We start from the raw sequence: 17,825 nt of genomic DNA on the forward strand, positions 1-17,825 counted from the left end.
ACTTGGATAGATTACCCTTATTCCTGGCATGTATTGGTTGAAAATTTTGACCATACTATGTACAAATGCATCAGGAAAAGGGTCTTTGAATCCGATTACAATCAATTAGAATTAAGAGTGTAATCCATTATACCTTCTTGGTTTCACATATTCATGATGTCTAATGCTTAAAATTCATGAGTGATACCTATATTGGTCGTTCTTTCATTTACACACATAGTCACCATATCATACACTTACACCCTTTAATGCAGGAACATATTCGTAATTGATCATTCTTACCCATCATTTCACACAAATCTTCTCATTTTCAAAAGGAGTATTCCCTCCATCATCCCTTTTTTTTCTTTCTACACAAATCACCTCAAATTTATCCTACCAAAATAGTTACACTTACAAAACTTTTTGAACCTCCAAGCCTTTCAATACAATGCCACAACCCATCCAAACAAAGATTTAAAAAGTAGCCAAATCATCACAAAGCATTCCTTGGAAAGTCATCATGCTTAGAATAAAAATATAAGTCAAGTATACATTGCAATTCTAATATTAAAACATAATAATTTTATTTACCATGATAAAATAGAAGAACTAGTGAAATACAATTTATTTTTTTTAAAAAAAAGTATGTTCTCAAAATGAAAAAAAAAATTATTAATCATTTTCAAATATTGATGATTATTGGCAAGTATTGGTGGATATTTTGTAAATCATATTATAATTGTGAATTTGCGAAGGAGTGGGTAAGAAGGAAGTAGAAGCCACATCCACATGCAAAGCCTTGTGATCCTTAGTAGAAAGTATTCAAAATGAAAATTTGAGGAATATGAAGGATAATATTATAGAATTTCTTTGTTTGGTGATTAACCCATTTTTCGCTAAGCCACTAACCAACTCTGCTCTCTCTGTTTCCCTGCACTAATGGCTGTTTTCTCTGTGACAACCACCACTTCACCATCTTCATGCCTTCTTCAACAACACCCCTCTTCATCTTCACCCTATCTACGTGTATTTCTCTCCTTATCCCTGCTTCATGCTTCTGCTCTTTCTACCTCCTTGCTTTTCTGCTTTATGCTTAAAATTCCTATGTGTCTATAATTTAGGGCTCACTGCCATATAATCAGAAATTTGGGATTTCCGGGATGCTGGGACTCCCGCCATTTTCCTTCAATTGGAGGAGGAGGTATTGAATTTGTTTTCTGAGCCTGTTTTTATAGAGATTTTTCAACTTGGTAGCAATTTGGGGATTGTTTCAACTTCTGGGGTGTTCTTGATTGGAGTGAAAGTGCGAAAAGTCAATGTGTCTAAAGTTTATTGTAACTATTAGCAAGTAGATAACTTAGTTTCTTAAGTATTTTCTCAGGGTTACTTTCTTGACCATGTGCATGGATTGATAAAAAGCACTTCGGGAATCTCTACCTTTTGAAAGGAATTAGTCTCCAGCGATTGGTTGGAGATATTTTTGGTGCCAAAAAACAGTTTATTTTAAGTTGTTATTTTTTAATCTTACTATTTTTGTGTCCAATTGTTGCCCCTTGTTGTTATCTTATATGATCCTCTTATTGCTGAAGCTGAGTATGTTTGAATCTAAAAGCAGGAGAACTTTAATGTGTGCAGTCAATCAAGATACCGAAGAAGCAATTGTTGAAACTGATAGTCCAATTGATGTGCTCCGAAACAAAGATTCTTATCAAGTAAGACTAGGGGCACCTTTTCAATGTGTTTCTTGCCTTTTCGATTCGTGTTGTCATATCTTGCAGGGATTAGTTTTGAGCAAGTGTACATTTTGGAATTCTTAAGAGTAAAGATACATGTATCAGTACAATGGTCTTCCAATTGGTTCACCACAGGTATATACATGACATCAATTTGGTCTGTTAATATCAGATTGTTACTCAGGTTGGTCTTTGAAGAGTGAAACCAGTGGTATATAACTTTTTATTTGAAGACACGCATGTGATATAAGTAGAGGACTTGTGTGATGTAGCCTGTATTTTTGAAGGATCAACATGGTGCTCACTCTGTTTTTTTATAAAAAATAATTGTAAAGTGTGACTGTAACTTGTGGGTGTTGTTGCTTTATTGATTTAACCACCCTCTCTCCCCCAGTTTGGATAATGTATATAGTCCATGATTATGTAAATTTATGCTTCATTTGTCTTGTTTAGAATTCATGCAATCTTTGGTAGTTGGATACCAATTTGGTTATTCCATGTAGGATGGAAGTAGAACTATTTCCACGGTTTGGGACACAAGTATTGAAGCCTGGTCTCAATTTGCCAGGAGAGTCTCTGGTGAGTGGGATGGATTTGGAGCAGACTTCAGTAATGAAGGAAAGCCAATTGAATTACCCGAGTCCGTGGTGCCTGAAGCATACCGGGAATGGGAGGTTAAAGTATTCGATTGGCAGACTCAGTGCCCCACTCTTGCTGAACCAAAGGAACGTGTTCTTCAATACAAATCCATTCAGTTACTTCCAACTGTGGGATGCGAGGCTGATGCTGCTACACAGTACAGCGTGGATGAGAGGAATGTGAGAGAAGGAATTAGTGGACTTAATGCCTTTGCTTACCAATCCAGTGGTTCTTATGTTGCTGTCTGGCAAAAGAAGGATAACTTACTAGAGTTGGAGTGCTGCATGATCAATCCTCAAGATTGTGAATCTCGGGTTAGGGTTATTCAGTTTATCCATGTATTAAATAACACAGAGATGGTGCTACAGGGCATTAGAGTATTTCGTGAGCAGTGGTATGGGCCATTCAGAAATGGTGATCAACTAGGAGGTTGTGCTGTCCGTGATTCTGCCTTTGCTTCTACTGCACCCATGGCTGCTTCTGATGTTGCTGGTATCTGGAAGGCATCTACAGCTATCGCCACTTTTGGTACTCAAAATACCGTGAGTGCAAGGATCTCTTCTATTACCCTTCTATTTTGCAATCTGGATTTTCCTTTTTTATTGGATCTTTCTTTTTAATTACAGGGGATCTTTCAAGAGCTTTTTGATGAGAAAGTACAGGACTCTGTCAGAGATGGAGACTGCAATATATTACTTCCTAAGCAGCTGTGGTGTTCACTTAAACAAAACAAGGAAGGTGAAACACTAAGTGAAGTGGGATGGCTTTTAGATCATGGACAGACAATCACATCAAGCTGCTTATTCTCAAGCACTGCAAAGCCACAGGCAAGTTAAAAGTTTTGGTAAATGTTTTTTGTTTTGATCTAATGACAGACTTTGATAGATATTGAGGATCCATAGGCTTCCATTCCACTCATAGTATTTTAACTTCTGTTAATTTCAATATATGTGTGCAAGAGTGTATGTGTGAGTTGCTCTTGCTCTAATTCTGGTTTCCTAAATTTAAGATTTGGGGTCCACATTTGGTTATGGAAGCACCAACTCTAATAATGCTCGTTTCTGATTTTATATTAATCTATAATATCTAGTGGCAAGTCAGAGATGAACCTATTGACAGTAGAGAAAAAATAATGAAGACAAATTTGTGGAGATATCAAATAATGAAGGAATAGATTAGTATGACTCTTCCAATCTCTCCCACTTTATCTCAATGTAAATTCTTTACAAGAAAAACAGCACTTGGCAGTGTAACCTACAACAAAAGGGATATATCATATAACAAATATATCAGTAGAACAACAGTATCAACATAAAGGAGGGGGTGACTCTTTTAGGAGAAACACTCTTTTATTGCATCAACGTAGATGATGAAAAAAATCAGATGTTTAGTATATATTATTATGTGATGGAAATTTACGCCTATACTTCTTTGTTTCTTGTCTGGTTCCAATAAAATCTTTTTGTTGTCTATTTTAGCCGTATTTCTTCTAACATAGACATGCTCTCCATCTTTCGCAGGAAATATCAATAGCATTAGAAACTAGAGCTTTGGAATATGCATAGCCAGCTACCCAAGGTGATTTATTCAAATATGAATAATGTTATAATTAAGAGAGAAAGATAGAAAAAAAGGAAAAAGAGACAGGTGTATAAGATTTTAATTATAAAGTTTTTACTACATATATATATATATAATTTATATTTCGTGGTAAAAATTATATGTACTATTTTTTATTTTTTTTTAAAATATATTTCTTGAGCTAGTAATAGTTAATTTGTTGTTCCATTAAATATATTTTGAAACATATTAAATAATAAATTATTTTTAATAATTAATATATTTAGATAGAATAAATTGACTTGTAGAATGTATATAAAAATAGATGGAAAGGAAAGTATTCAAAAATTGATATAGTTCTTTATATACAATGTTAAATTTGAATCATCTATTCTATAGAGGAAAAATAAATGTCTGGGGTTTTTTCCCATTCATTTTTCATTATAAAATATCATTGTAAACAGCTAATATTTGAGACATTTTTCCGATTTGAAAGTTGAAATTATATATTATAATTTAATTGAGCTCTATGTTTTGAATTGCTAGGTTATCCGAAATTCATTTCATAAAAAAAAATCAGTAAAAAGTAAATTATACTTAGTGGTAAGATTGTCAACTTTAAATGAAAAGTTCAAATTTTATACTGAGAACAGCAAACTAAAAAGTTCAAATTTTATACATATTCAATGGTTTGGTTTGATAAATAAATGAAATGAAAATATGCAAGCAAGCTGTTGTTTTTGGATAACTGTAAAAATATTTTATTTTAACAATTAATTGTATTTATAATTGACGATAATCAGAACTACTTTTTATAAATTTGTTAAAAACTAATTTTAAGATGATTAGTTTCATTTAGATATAATAAAAAAGAATCACTCTTTATACTGTATACATATACACACACATAAAATTTCAGATTCATAAGATCAAATTATTTTACTAAAAAATTATTTGCAAATTCACGTTCTGAAAATTTATAGCTGAAATTACAGACACACTTTTTAATCCCACAATTGAAATTAAAATTGATCTTTACTAAACATGTGTACAATGATTAAGTTATCATTATTTTAAGCATTGCTTTTTTAAAATCTTGTAATAGGAAAATTTACACATACACATATATATATATATATATATATATATTTCTTTTACTTTTTTGTAGTTAATAAAAAGAAAAGAAAATTAACCTTTGTTTCTTTATTTTACTAAACAACTTAAAGAATGTTTTGTTTCTGTTATTTATTTAATGAAACACACCTTAAAAATTGTCAAACAATACTTACACGCAACCATAAGGTACGCAACATGTGTGGTGTGAAAGGAATTTTTGAAGACTTCTTTATTTAGTTGATCTTTCAAATTTGATCTGGACAACACTCTGCATTTACAATGTTAGAATGGCAGGTTAAAAATAGTTTTAAAACATAATACATCCATCATTTACAATTTGATAAATAATTTGAATTGACTGTTAATTAAATTTTATAAATATGTATGGTACATGTTTCAACATCCATAACATTAATAAAGATATTATTCTCTTCATTTTTTTAAATTTAAAATAACTATTTGTATAAAAAAAACTACATGAGAAAAAATTGTCTAAAAAACTATAAAAATATAAAAAATATTTATATTTATGTTTAATTGGACAATTTTACCTTTTAATAATTAGAAAATAATTTCTTTATTTATTTAATAAATTAAATAATTAAATATCTTATTTAAATAAGGACTATTTTAATACTATTTTTATAAAATTATATACTTTTTAAATTATATTAATTTCTAATTAATTATTTATAAAATAATAAAAATATAGAAATAATATAATTATATATTTTTTAATTTAATAAAAATATAAATATACATTCTGGACAGCGTGTGTTTTTCGTTAGTTTATTAGTAATATAAGGACTCTTCTTTCTAAGTTTGTGAAATTTTTGCATCTCCTTATTTTGTTCAAATTACGTTTCTACCATCTCCTCTGTGTTTGGACAAAGCTCTTAATTTTCTTCCATAATCAAATTATTATCTAACTACATTATTTTTATTTTAAAAATGACTTTTCACTAATTGAAAAAATAATAATAATCAAACTCATAGTAATTTCTTTTAAGGATTATCGGTATAGTTACCATGTGATGCATGATAAAGAAAGATTTTGATTAATTTAATTTTATTAAACTCAAAACATTCAAAATGTTGCTACATTAATATACGAAAAAAATATGAAAAATAAGAATGTTGCAGGAAATCTTAATAACACGTTTTTTTTATATATATATATATATATATATATTTTTTAGAAGAATACTTATCAGCTAGCTAAACTCTCAAGTATTATGTCGAATATAAAAGTTTTTTTAAAAAAATAAAAAATTCCTTTAGTCTTAAAAGAAACCTAAGTACATTAATTACATGCTCGTGTTTTGTTAAGAAAACGGTTTGTTACATTAAAAGCGATTTAGGTTTATTTGGTATTTTAACCTTTAATTGGAAAAATACATTTATAACAATTCATAAGATACACCTCTGTAATATTTTTTATAATTTTATTCTTAGTTACTTTGATAATAAATAAAATAAAACTTATATTGTTACTTTAATTTTTTTTAGTTATATTTACTTGTTTGTATTACTATAAATAATTACCATGTCACATTGATAATTACAAAACAATAATTTCTAGGACTTGATAAGAAAACTTGAAAAGGCAACATTTTTTTCCACAACGAAAAGGGTATTTTGGTAAAATCGTGATGCAATTGAAGGGTTTATAATTGCGTAGGCATTAAGCACAGGATTGCAGAAATCCCATTGAAAAATCATTGCCTGAAACAAACTGTAGCAGCAAACTCGTTACCATGGTTTCCTCTGACAAGGTAATCCTCCAACTCTCCTTTTATAACTTTTCAAAATCCTCATCTTTTTATCAGTAAATTCTGCCTTTTGTCTTAAAGAAATTTTCGTGGTTTTCCTCTGCGTCGATAATTAAGCGCAGATTTCATCGTGAATGATTATGTTAACGATCATAGTCTGTTATCTGAATTCAAATTTGGCTATTTGTTTGTGTGTATGTGGGTGTTTTTAGATTTCATGAGGAACTTGTGATATTTTCGTGATTTGTTACAAACAAATTTGAAGAAAAAACCGGCTTTACGTGTTACCCACAAAATTCCTTGGAATTTTGAGACAAACAAATTTATTTAATTTTAATTTTAAGTAGTTAAAGGATGTTGTGTGAGGGTTTGGGTAATTTGCACAAAGTCTTAAGGATGTTGTGTCAGGTGCGAAGTAATGAACTCTTAATTGGTTGTTTACTTTTTTTTACCTCACAAGGTGAGTTTGATGTTGATCTGCATAGGTAGTAGGTTCGGAGTTTGGTTGCAAAAATTGGATGCTAACTATCATTGTTCCTACTCCTAGAGAACTTACTTTTTTTGTCTAAATGTCTTATACGGTATCATAGCATTGGTGTGATGATTTTTCAAAGCCAATTATTCTCTATTTAAAATGGTATTTGCTTTCTGATTACTATTATGTTGTCAATCTTGTTATCGATCATTTGCTCAAACTATATCAAATTAGTTAGATGTGTAAAAAAGTTCCTCAATAGTCATACAAATGTATGAACAAGTTGAAACAACTGGGTTGAGAAAATGAATCAGAGAATTATCAAATTCGTTCTTCAAAAGCCAAACATGTAATCATTTTGAATAATAAATCTATTTTTTTGAAGAAACGCAATACTTATAATGATATACAGATAATACTTGAAACGTGGAGAAACATGATCTAATGATCTATATGCGCCCAAAGAGAAAACTAGCCACTTGGGAAAAAAAATAGAAAAAAAGGGTGCACTTCAGTTGTTGCTGTTACTTTTGTGGTTGTGCAGAGGTTGTATGAGTTCCCCATTCAGAATTATGGTGAGATCCTTTTAATCAATTTCATTTTTTTCATAGGATCCACGAGAGGAAGTCCTTCAAGCATGGTACATGGATGATAGTGATGAAGATCAACGACTCCCCCACCACAAAGAACCCAAAGAGTTTGTCTCATTCGATAAACTTGCTGGTAAGTTTCTGCTGCATGTGTCTGTTATATTTATGAGCAGATTTAGAGCTTGACATTTGAATGATCTTTGGTTTGTTTTAAATTGCAGAACTTGGAGTGCTTAGCTGGAAATTAGATGCTGATAACTATGAGACTGATCCAGAGCTGAAAAAGATTCGTGAAGAACGTGGATACACTTACATGGTTTGTTATACGAATGTTTCGTTATAGTTGTTTGGAATTAACTTTCATTCTACTCAAAATGAAATCAACAATATGCAAAAGACTCGCTATAATTTTGATTATTTCAAACATTGTGCTTTATTTATGCAATATTTAACATTTTAAAATTTTTTATTTCATGTCTAGCATGTTGCATTTTGACATCCTGACTAGGATTATGTTTTTTAATAATTTAACCTGTGACACCTTTTCTTCAGGATGTTTGTGAGGTCTGCCCAGAAAAGTTGCCAAATTATGAACAGAAAATCATAAGCTTCTTCGAAGAGCATCTTCACACTGATGAAGAAATCCGCTTTTGTGCTGCTGGAAGTGGTGCAAACTAATTTTAAGCTTTACTTTGATTTTCTTGCCACCTCGTGCTACCCTGCCAAGTTGCTAAAATATCCTGTTTTTGTTTAGGCTATTTTGATGTCAGGGATCGCAATGAAGCTTGGATTCGTGTATGGGTCAAGAAAGGAGGAATGATCATCTTACCTGCTGGAATTTATCATCGCTTTACACTAGATGAGAACAACTACATCAAGGTATTGGTTGCATATATACAAAAATATTTGTACCTCTACTTTTTCTGTTGCTAATAGAAAAGCACTATCTCCTTATACCTTCATTCCTCTACCCCATTGTTTGTGAACTTGATGTTTTTTAATTTGGTTCTCAGAATACTTTATAACATTTCCCTGTACCATTTGGAACGCATTTTACGAGTCTGTTTGTGTATGTTTTTAAAGAAAGAGTACATGATTGCAAAAACAAAATGTTTAGTTGCATTCTTGTAGATATGTTAAGTTTAAGATGTAACTTGGGAGATAGCTATCAACTAGTGCAGAATGTCATGGCTTCTGGCCACTACAATAAAATCACAGTAGCCAACTAATGGAGGATAGATGTATAAACCTTAACCCCATTATATGCATATACAATTAGAGAGGGTAGATGTATATACCTTTACCCCAGGGAGCGAAGAGGTTAAACTCTTCTCTAGGTTAAACTCATATCTCTTGTTAATTGTAGCTCAAGTTAAATGTTAATATATGAATGATGTGATAAACCGTGATATTTTTTTATTGATTATGAATATATCGTGTAGGATATTTTTTCAAAAGAATTTGTGTGTATCTACCTAGTAAAGAGTATGAGATGTTTGTCTTCTGTCTATTATCTTTCATTATAGCAGTCATCTATATATCCACGATCCTGTAACAGCTATAGGGTTTTTGAGTTGGCTGCTATGTCTAGGATTGAGGACTATGCCAACTTGAAATATAATATCTTACAAGCTTATTTTTGTTATCTTCCAGCAATTAATGTGCACTTTCAAGCTTTCTTTTTAGGTTAATTTTGCTGAGTTTAGTCCATCTTTTAAGTGCTTCTTACTATTTTATGATCTGCAGGCACTACGATTTTTTGTTGGTGAGCCAGTTTGGACTCCACACAATCGCCCAAATGATCATCTCCCAGCAAGGTATAACTTAATAAAATTAGTGGTCAGTGATACAATCAGATGCTTTTTTGCCAAACCTCATAGTATGATTTCAATGCGCAGACAACAATATGTAAAGGATTTTGTGGAAAAGGATGTTGCTAACCATGCTGTTGATGCTGCTGCGTAAAGATCTGATCTGCCTGATCTATGCAAGGAGGTGAAAAGGACTAAGACTTTGTTGCTAAAGTAGTAACGTTGAAAAAAGAAAATAATATGGCTCTTTAAATAAAGGGTTCTGTCTTTTTATGTATGCATTTGTGTGTTGGTGCCCATTTAGCTTTGATGTATCCACTGGAGTGTATTTCTTGCCTTTCACTGTATACAGATTGCATTGTATTATTACAAGAATTTGGTAGAGAAAAACCATAAATATGTTTTATGTATGTTTTGGCTGCATTGAAGTTTTACTAGATTAAAATATACAATTGGCAGAAATCAGTCGTGGTGTTTGGGTAGGTTTCATTGAAGTAAGAGTCTTATTTAACAAATTCTGTTTATCATTTAATTATATTTGCTTGAATTTTATTTAATGGATCATGTGTAAGAAAATGATTGCTGATGCAATGTGAAGATAGGTTTACCATTAGTTGAACTTTTTTACATTTCATGAGTTCTCATAATTTTTGGCAATAGTAAAAGTTATGTTAAAGTCTGCTATTATTATATGTTAAGAGGGTGAATGGGAATAGAAAGAAAAGATAATAAAGAAAGCAGAAAGTGAAGTTTAATCAATAAAAAATATATTTTTAAATAGTAATATATTTAAATTATTTTATAATTATTAAAATTTAAACAAGTTTATTTTCTTTTATTTATTATTTTAATATGTAGTAGAATAGTTTATATACTTAAAAAACAATTTATAAATATAATTTCATATAAAAAAAACAATTTTTAAATATAAATTAGAGTTAAAATAGATAATTTTATAAAATCTAAAAATGTAAATTAATTAATTTAAACTTTACTTATAATTTTAATATTTTTATTTTAAATATATATGCTATTATGTTTTATATTAAAATTTTGATTTTTTATATTAATATATTAATATAATATTATAATATATAAATAATATTTTTGAACATAACGTTTTTAATATAATCGATTATGTTATTTAGATACATAAGAAAATAATGATAGTATGTATTTCTTTATAAATCTTTATCTTGTAACACAAAAAGTTTATTAGTATATATTATTTTATTTTTTATTTTTTTTATTTTCGAGCTTGTCGTTTTTTCAATCTAAGTAGTAAATGGTGTGAAATAATTAGAAAAGTTAGCACACATATGCTGAAAATTATATAATCAGTTTTTTTTTTATTTAGTTGAGTATTATAACATAGTTAATATGATTTTTTAATCATAATTTATATGAAAAACAAGTTTTTATTATAAATTTGAAAATATTCTAGTGACATAAAAGAACGATAAATATTTATAATTTAAGTTTTTTAAAATATTTAATCGTATAAGTTCAAGGACATAGAAAATATAGTTTAGATTATAAATAGTATAATTAAAATAACACATGAATATTTTATTGAAAAAATAATAGATAAATAAATAAAAAAATTATTTGAATTTTATTTTAATATAACTATCATTTGTTTATAATTTTTTTTTTCTGTCTTTTCTCTATATTTGTAGCATCATCTTTCACTAGACTAACAATCAAAAGTCGTATTTAGACTCTTGGTAGTGAGCATAATAAGATTATCTAATCAGAATTTTAATTGGAGTTAAACTATTCTTGGATTTTGTAGGAATTTGAATTCTTTATGAGCACACCTACTCAAAGTCGGGTAAAGGAAACTAGTTTTATTTTAAATAAAATTTTATGTTAGAAGATTTGGATGTGGGGTTCATCCAATTTTCTTACAGGTTGTATTGTTGAGTAAACTGATGTGTTTTGTTTGAGATTGAAAGTGGAAGTATTGAAATGATATATTTTGATGATTTGGTAAATTTTCAAGTTGATTGTGATGTGAACAAAATTCTTGATTTGAATGAGATAAATCAATTGAAATAGTTATTTTCTGAAAGTGGAGGTTCTGGAAGATAGCAATTATCTTGACTTGTTATATGAATTAATCTTGTCATAAGAGGTAATTTGACATTGAGAGTATTATGAACATAGTTGTGTAGATTCATAATGAGATATTATGACACACAAATATCTGAGTCTATTTAAATGCATAAGTCTTCCGGAAGTAACCAATGTCTTCTTTGTAGATCATTATAAGTCTGACATGAGAGAGATGAATTATGGATTTTTTATAAACACTTGATTTCTTTGTGAAAATGTATAAGGATAAATAAATTTATGCTTATTAATTGAAGTCACATTTATAGTATAAATTTTAAAAGTAGACAGTTTATTGTTTATTTGTATTTTATTTTCTTTGTATGTGACGTGATATTACATGCGAGAGAACTCCATAGTAAGATGGCAAATGTAATGTTTAATTTCTTATATGTGCATGTATTAAATTTTCTATAAATAGAGGTGTATTTTTAACAAGTGCACAACTTATAAGTTGTAAATATTTATTTTAATATTTATGTATATTATAATTTTTAGACGTGATAAAAGAAGGATGTTATAAATATTAATAGTATGAATGTTATTAATACTAATAATATCATTAATTATAATATCAATAATAATAATCATAATATAATATGATAATAGATAAAGATTATTATTCACTTAAGAAGCTTAAATTCGAGTTTATGTTATAACAATAAAAAAAAATATAAACAATCTCAAAAGCAACAAATAGTAACATGTGATATCAACTCTTATAGTTTGATACCAAAAATAATATTTACAGTAATTTAACAATCGGATAAATTAATATTTTTATTATTTTTACTTTTTAATCGTATATATTATTAAATGAATTGACAAAGTGAATTTTTTTTTATATTTCGTGGTGTAAAAGTATCTTTTATGATTTCTCTTCTACTCAGATCTCTAATCTTCAATGTTATTATAATATTATAATTATAATTATACTAAAATATTAGTTAAGTGCTTACACGTGTCTGGCCTCGTGTCCCCTGCAGCTCCTCTACTGGTGTGTTAATCATTCTAATGTAATGTGTAAAGCTTAGTATATATAGTAACAATAATTTGATATATTAAAGTATTTAATAAAAAATCATCAAAACATATATATATAGTAACAATAATTTCTTTTTGAGAGACAAAGCAGCCCCGTGAATGTGGCCCGATGATTGAATAAATAATGAAAAGTAAATAATAATATTAATAAAATACAAAATGTATTGATGAATTTATTTTGGAATAAAATAATATTGGTGTAGCTGGATATTTATTTTGGCAACCTACCCACAACACTGTTACTCTTTTTTCTTTTTAAAATAAATATTTTACGAACTTTATCTACAAAATAATTAATTTTGTTTTTAAAATTGAATTTTTTTTTTACTTTTTGGTCAAAAACATTTCAGATTTATTAAAAAATATCTTTTGCGTAAAAAATGCATTGTTAGTTAAATGAGCTTTAATATGAATTTAGAATAATTGTGATAAAATCTAATAATATTATAATATATAATTTCACAAAAAATCTTAAAATGATAACAATATGAAAATTCTAAACTATAATACATTATATTAAATTCAAAAGCATTTTATATATTTAAAAATTATGCATACGCGAAGAGGAGGAGATTCTGTACTGATAGATATCTGAAACATCACTGTTTCTTGTTTTTTGAGGACTGAAAATGTCTCTGTCTATCATCAATGACACATGTCTCGATTCAGATTATTGTCACCAAGTTAAGAACTGACCAAACTCCAGTACAAGGAAAATACGTAAAGCAAACAAATATTAATGTCTTATTTTATTTACTGTTTTTTCATAAAAGAAATTATAAATGTTTGATTATCAAATTTTATAATTTGTTATTATTTTTCTATTTTCTGAACTCAAAAAAGTTAAACAGTTCCTCGATTTCTATTTATCATTTTTTGTACTGAAAACAAGTACACAAAATAATATCAGATTCCTTTCATTCACGACAATGTTGCAAATACATGAGAAAAACAATTTAAAAATACGTGAGAAATAATATTAGGATTGCGAAATAAAATAAAAATATATATCGTGCCACATGTGAGTAGTTTGACCTGTCAGGTGGATCTCCGCTGAATATATAAATACTTTATTGTTTAATAGGCCGACCTAATTATAATTTACACTAAATAAATATTTTAAACATGATTAATATTCAGTTTTCTCACACTCTCACATAATTAAAATAATAATATATAAATATAATAATTTGTCTCTTTTATATAGGATTCGCTACTATGTAACACAACTGATATAACGGACACGAAGATACATATAATATATATAATATTTAAAATGTAAGATACGAGTACACTGATCTATATATTATATAATTATGAATTATATAAATTAATAATAAAGATTTATGTACACAAGTATGTTCCAGATTATTTTTTAGAGTAGAAAAATGTTTTTCATGACTGATTCAAAATGATTTGAATTTTTATAATTATAATAAAAATTTATACAATAAATTTGAATTTTTAGAAATTAATGTATTTTTCTTTTTTAAAATTGTGTTAGAACCGTACTAGAATTGTTAGAAATCCAACAAATACTTTTTTAATTGAACATTTCACGGATATGTATATGACATTGACATATCATTTAAAAAAAATAATTTAATAAATAATAAATAGTGAATGGTATGATATAGTCAACAAATTATTTCTGAACTATTCTTGCTAAATTGGGAAAGAAACCACACAGAAGAGGGAAATAAAAAGAAAGTAACAAAAAAGTGAGAGCATGAAACAAAACAAACAAATTATAAAGTAAATGGGTCTGGTAAGTTCTTGGTTTTCACATGTGGTGATGCTCTTTTCATTACCCAAGCCGTTGACAAAAAACACAAAGAAAAACCAAAAGGGAATTCTACATTTTAATATACAAATATCTTATCCTTGTTTTGCCTCACCTTTGGTGACTCACAACTAAACCAATTAATGCAAGCCACAAGGACTTTCCCAAAGGAGAAATAATGAATCAGAGAAGAAAAAATATGTGTTAGATTTCTCTTTCCATCTACTTTACCTTCTCCATATCCCAAAAGAAAAAGCAAAAAGGGAAAAGAACAAAGGTAACAACAACATCCAATTATAATATCAGCAAAATTCATACTGTACTTGCTTCTCCTTTCTCCACGTCGCTCTGATCCAAAAGTTTCCTTCCCATCATCAGACTATTACATCATATACAAGTCTACATTCATTGCTCCATTTCTCCTCCTCTCTCTCTCCTCCATGTTTCTCTTCTATGAGCAATAGCTAATTCCACACCAATACATCTGTTCTTTCTTTTCAGTTTGTCATTATTCATAACTCATCACCCAAATTCCTTTATCAATACTTTAACTCTACTGCATTGACTAGCTGTTTTCATAGTTGTTTTTACTATCCATATCAAGAACAATCATATTCGTGTCAAGATAGGACATTGGATGTAGATAGAATTTGAAACATATATAACTAGTTTCTTGTACTTGACATAATCTGTGTTGATTCCTCCTTTAAGAGAGCCTCATAACAAGGTCAAAGGCACGTTCACAGCTAGAATTAAGAAGGGTAGCTAGATCAAAGCTTGAGCTCTACATACATTCCAACATGAATCCTCAGGGTCGAGTGAAGGAAGAGTTTCTTGGAGAAAGTTCTTCCTTTTATGGTGGCTATGATCCGCATCCAGTAATGATTGTTCCTCAACCAATTGAGGGGCTCCATCAAACTGGCCTTCCACCATTCCTCACAAAAACATACGACATTGTTGATGACCCTTCCACTAACCATATAATTTCCTGGAGCTCGGGGAACAACAGCTTCATTGTGTGGGATCCACAGGCCTTTTCCATAACCCTTCTGCCCAAGTTCTTCAAGCACAACAATTTCTCCAGTTTTGTCAGGCAACTCAACACCTATGTCAGTAACATCTCTTTCTACTTCCAATTATCCAATATCATGTATATTTTATCCTTCTCCTAGCTAGTTTTTCTAACTGCGATATGAAATGAAATGTTGCTTTCATTATGGATTGCTTTTAGATGCAACGGTATATAATCTTAATCATCTTCTTTGTCATGAATTGATGTGTTAGTATTAATTCTTCCATCTTAGTTATCATATTTGGCACTGTAGGTTTGGCTTGGGCCCCACTTTTTGTGTTTATTTCCCCACTTCCCCATTTTGATTATTGAAAAGGAAAAGTAAAGTTGCAACATAAAACGATAGAAGACAGTATTGGTATTCACCTTTAATTTGCAGTGATGTTGTTATATCTTAATATATATATAAGGCGTGATAAACTTGTTGTCACTCATAGCTAGGTGGTTTAGGTAAAGAGTTTAATCATATTCATTTGTCATACCATTATACGACAGTATTTTTAATACATTTGAAAATGAATTAGAGGGAATTTGACATGACTGTAGGGGTTTAAGAAGGTTGATCCAGATAAGTGGGAATTTGCTAATGAGATGTTTCTTAGAGGGAAAAGGATTCTTTTGAAGAACATTAGAAGGCGGAAAACAAATCATCAATCTCATGCGATGCAGCAAGGTGTGGATCCTTGTGTTGAGGTGGGGCAGTTTGGATTAGATAGAGAAGTTGATAGGTTGAAGCGTGACAGACAAGTTCTTATGGGGGAGTTGGTGAAACTCAGACAACAGCAACAGAATACTAGAGTTCACATTCAAGCAATTGAAGGAAGGCTTAAAAAGACTGAACAGAATCAGCAACAAACTATGAATTTCTTGGCCAGGGTAATGCAGAATCCTAACTTCGTGCAACAATTGGTTCAGCAAAAGGAGCTGAGAAAGGAGCTCGAGGAAGGTTTTTCCAAGAAGAGGAGGAGTCTTGATCAAGGGCCTAGTAATGTTGTTGAAGTAGGAGAATTAGATTGCGCTGAAGAGTACTCAAGTTTCATTGAACTTGAACCTCAAGTATACAATGAGAAAGTATTGGAGTTTGAGGTACCTGATCTTGACCTTGGTTTGAATCTGGAGGAGCAAATTGGAAGGCAAAAGAGAATGGAGGGAGATTATATTCAACTTGAAAGTATAGATAAAGATATTGATGAGGTGTTTTGGCAAGATTTGCTCAAAGAGGACATTGAAGATCAAGGTGTACTAGGTGTTGATGTATTGGCTCAGCAACTTGGTTATTTGGCTTCTAGTTATAAATAGGAGATTGTAAAGGCTAGCTGCATTTCCATTGCTTCAACGCATAGCAGTATCTCCTTAATTCCTTTTAGATATATACACTTCTCTGACAAGTTTTTGTGTTGATACTGAAGATGCTAAGCTGACTTTCTTGTCAAATTTTTATTCCACATTTAAAGCCCGAGATTATCAAGAAATGGACACCTTTTGATGACAGTTATAGAGTGCAAAAGGGTGGCTCTTCACATCGTTTTCTCAATTATTCTATGTCAAATTTATTTCAAGTTAATATCTCATGTGAAAATGATACATAGTTTTGTTGCAATAAGTTGTGGAGGAACTCTCTTGGTTTGGACATATGATTTCATGCGATTTCGATTTCCACTTCAAGAGGCATCTCTTTAGAAGGGCTTCTTGGTAGGGTTGCACCTTGAGTTGCATAAGATTTTACGATGACGTTGAACTGAATTGGATTGGAGCATAGGTTGCTTGCTTCAACTTTCTGTCTTGCTGATAAGGTTGCACATGACATGCATGAGCAGTGTTGACACGTGTCTCTTCATAATCCTGCAAATTCCTATGACTAATCTTAAATTTTTCAAAATTTTCTTTCACCTTTTGTTTCACTTAGGCGAAATAATTTTTTATCTTTTTAATCAAGGGACTTCAATTTTGGCCTAATAACTATTCCAAAAGCTGAACTGATGATAAAATTGGAGATTACTCACAGATGAAAAAATTCAACGAATAAAGTAAATATTTTTTATAAAAATAATAATTAATGTGTGATATTTATCTCAATCATGTTATAAAAAACATGCTATGTATACACATAAATCTTCAAAAGCATAAATGACT

General features: G+C 29.6%; 3 protein-coding genes across 13 annotated transcripts; all 3 read left to right on the forward strand.

Moving 5' to 3' along the window:
* Positions 1 to 724: 724 nt before the first annotated feature.
* LOC137828569 (glycerol kinase) lies at positions 725 to 4,071 on the forward strand. Of its 11 annotated transcripts, none has more exons than XM_068635190.2 (6): positions 725 to 1,008; positions 1,104 to 1,183; positions 1,595 to 1,694; positions 2,219 to 2,896; positions 2,981 to 3,181; positions 3,875 to 4,071. In XM_068635190.2, exons 1-6 carry the CDS (start codon positions 922 to 924, stop codon positions 3,917 to 3,919), a joined length of 1,191 nt encoding a protein of 396 aa, XP_068491291.1. In that variant the 5' UTR covers positions 725 to 921; the 3' UTR covers positions 3,920 to 4,071. The 11 variants fall into 11 exon arrangements, with proteins under 11 accessions (XP_068491291.1, XP_068491292.1, XP_068491294.1 ...); XM_068635191.2 differs by having other exon boundaries at positions 741 to 1,008; positions 1,598 to 1,694; XM_068635193.2 differs by having other exon boundaries at positions 742 to 1,008; positions 1,598 to 1,850.
* Positions 4,072 to 6,695: 2,624 nt separating this feature from the next.
* On the forward strand, positions 6,696 to 10,140 carry LOC137828570 (acireductone dioxygenase 2). The gene is made up of 7 exons (XM_068635197.2): positions 6,696 to 6,805; positions 7,889 to 8,000; positions 8,089 to 8,183; positions 8,420 to 8,534; positions 8,622 to 8,746; positions 9,614 to 9,684; positions 9,766 to 10,140. The coding sequence occupies exons 1-7, from the start codon at positions 6,788 to 6,790 to the stop codon at positions 9,830 to 9,832; spliced, it is 603 nt and encodes a 200-aa protein (XP_068491298.1). The 5' UTR covers positions 6,696 to 6,787; the 3' UTR covers positions 9,833 to 10,140.
* Positions 10,141 to 14,903: 4,763 nt separating this feature from the next.
* LOC137829017 (heat stress transcription factor A-6b) lies at positions 14,904 to 17,324 on the forward strand. Its single transcript, XM_068635812.2, has 2 exons — positions 14,904 to 15,729; positions 16,239 to 17,324. The coding sequence occupies exons 1-2, from the start codon at positions 15,421 to 15,423 to the stop codon at positions 16,989 to 16,991; spliced, it is 1,062 nt and encodes a 353-aa protein (XP_068491913.1). The 5' UTR covers positions 14,904 to 15,420; the 3' UTR covers positions 16,992 to 17,324.
* Positions 17,325 to 17,825: the final 501 nt, after the last annotated feature.

The sequence above is a fragment of the Phaseolus vulgaris genome, chromosome 7, assembly GCF_051622355.1.
Source record: "Phaseolus vulgaris cultivar YP4 chromosome 7, ASM5162235v1, whole genome shotgun sequence".
NCBI lineage: Eukaryota > Viridiplantae > Streptophyta > Magnoliopsida > Fabales > Fabaceae > Phaseolus > Phaseolus vulgaris.

Bases quoted from the DNA above. Each gene is read 5' to 3' on its own strand.
- LOC137828570 (XM_068635197.2), top strand. The intron at 8,001-8,088 runs GTAAGTTTCTGC...TTTAAATTGCAG, and splicing joins CTCATTCGATAAACTTGCTG to AACTTGGAGTGCTTAGCTGG. The intron at 8,747-9,613 runs GTATTGGTTGCA...TATGATCTGCAG, and splicing joins ATGAGAACAACTACATCAAG to GCACTACGATTTTTTGTTGG.
- LOC137828569 (XM_068635190.2), top strand. From the start codon at position 922: ATGGCTGTTTTCTCTGTGACAACCACCACTTCACCATCTTCATGCCTT. The intron at 1,184-1,594 runs GTATTGAATTTG...TGAATCTAAAAG, and splicing joins TCCTTCAATTGGAGGAGGAG to CAGGAGAACTTTAATGTGTG. The intron at 1,695-2,218 runs GTAAGACTAGGG...TATTCCATGTAG, and splicing joins GAAACAAAGATTCTTATCAA to GATGGAAGTAGAACTATTTC.
- LOC137829017 (XM_068635812.2), top strand. From the start codon at position 15,421: ATGAATCCTCAGGGTCGAGTGAAGGAAGAGTTTCTTGGAGAAAGTTCT. The intron at 15,730-16,238 runs GTCAGTAACATC...ACATGACTGTAG, and splicing joins TCAGGCAACTCAACACCTAT to GGGTTTAAGAAGGTTGATCC.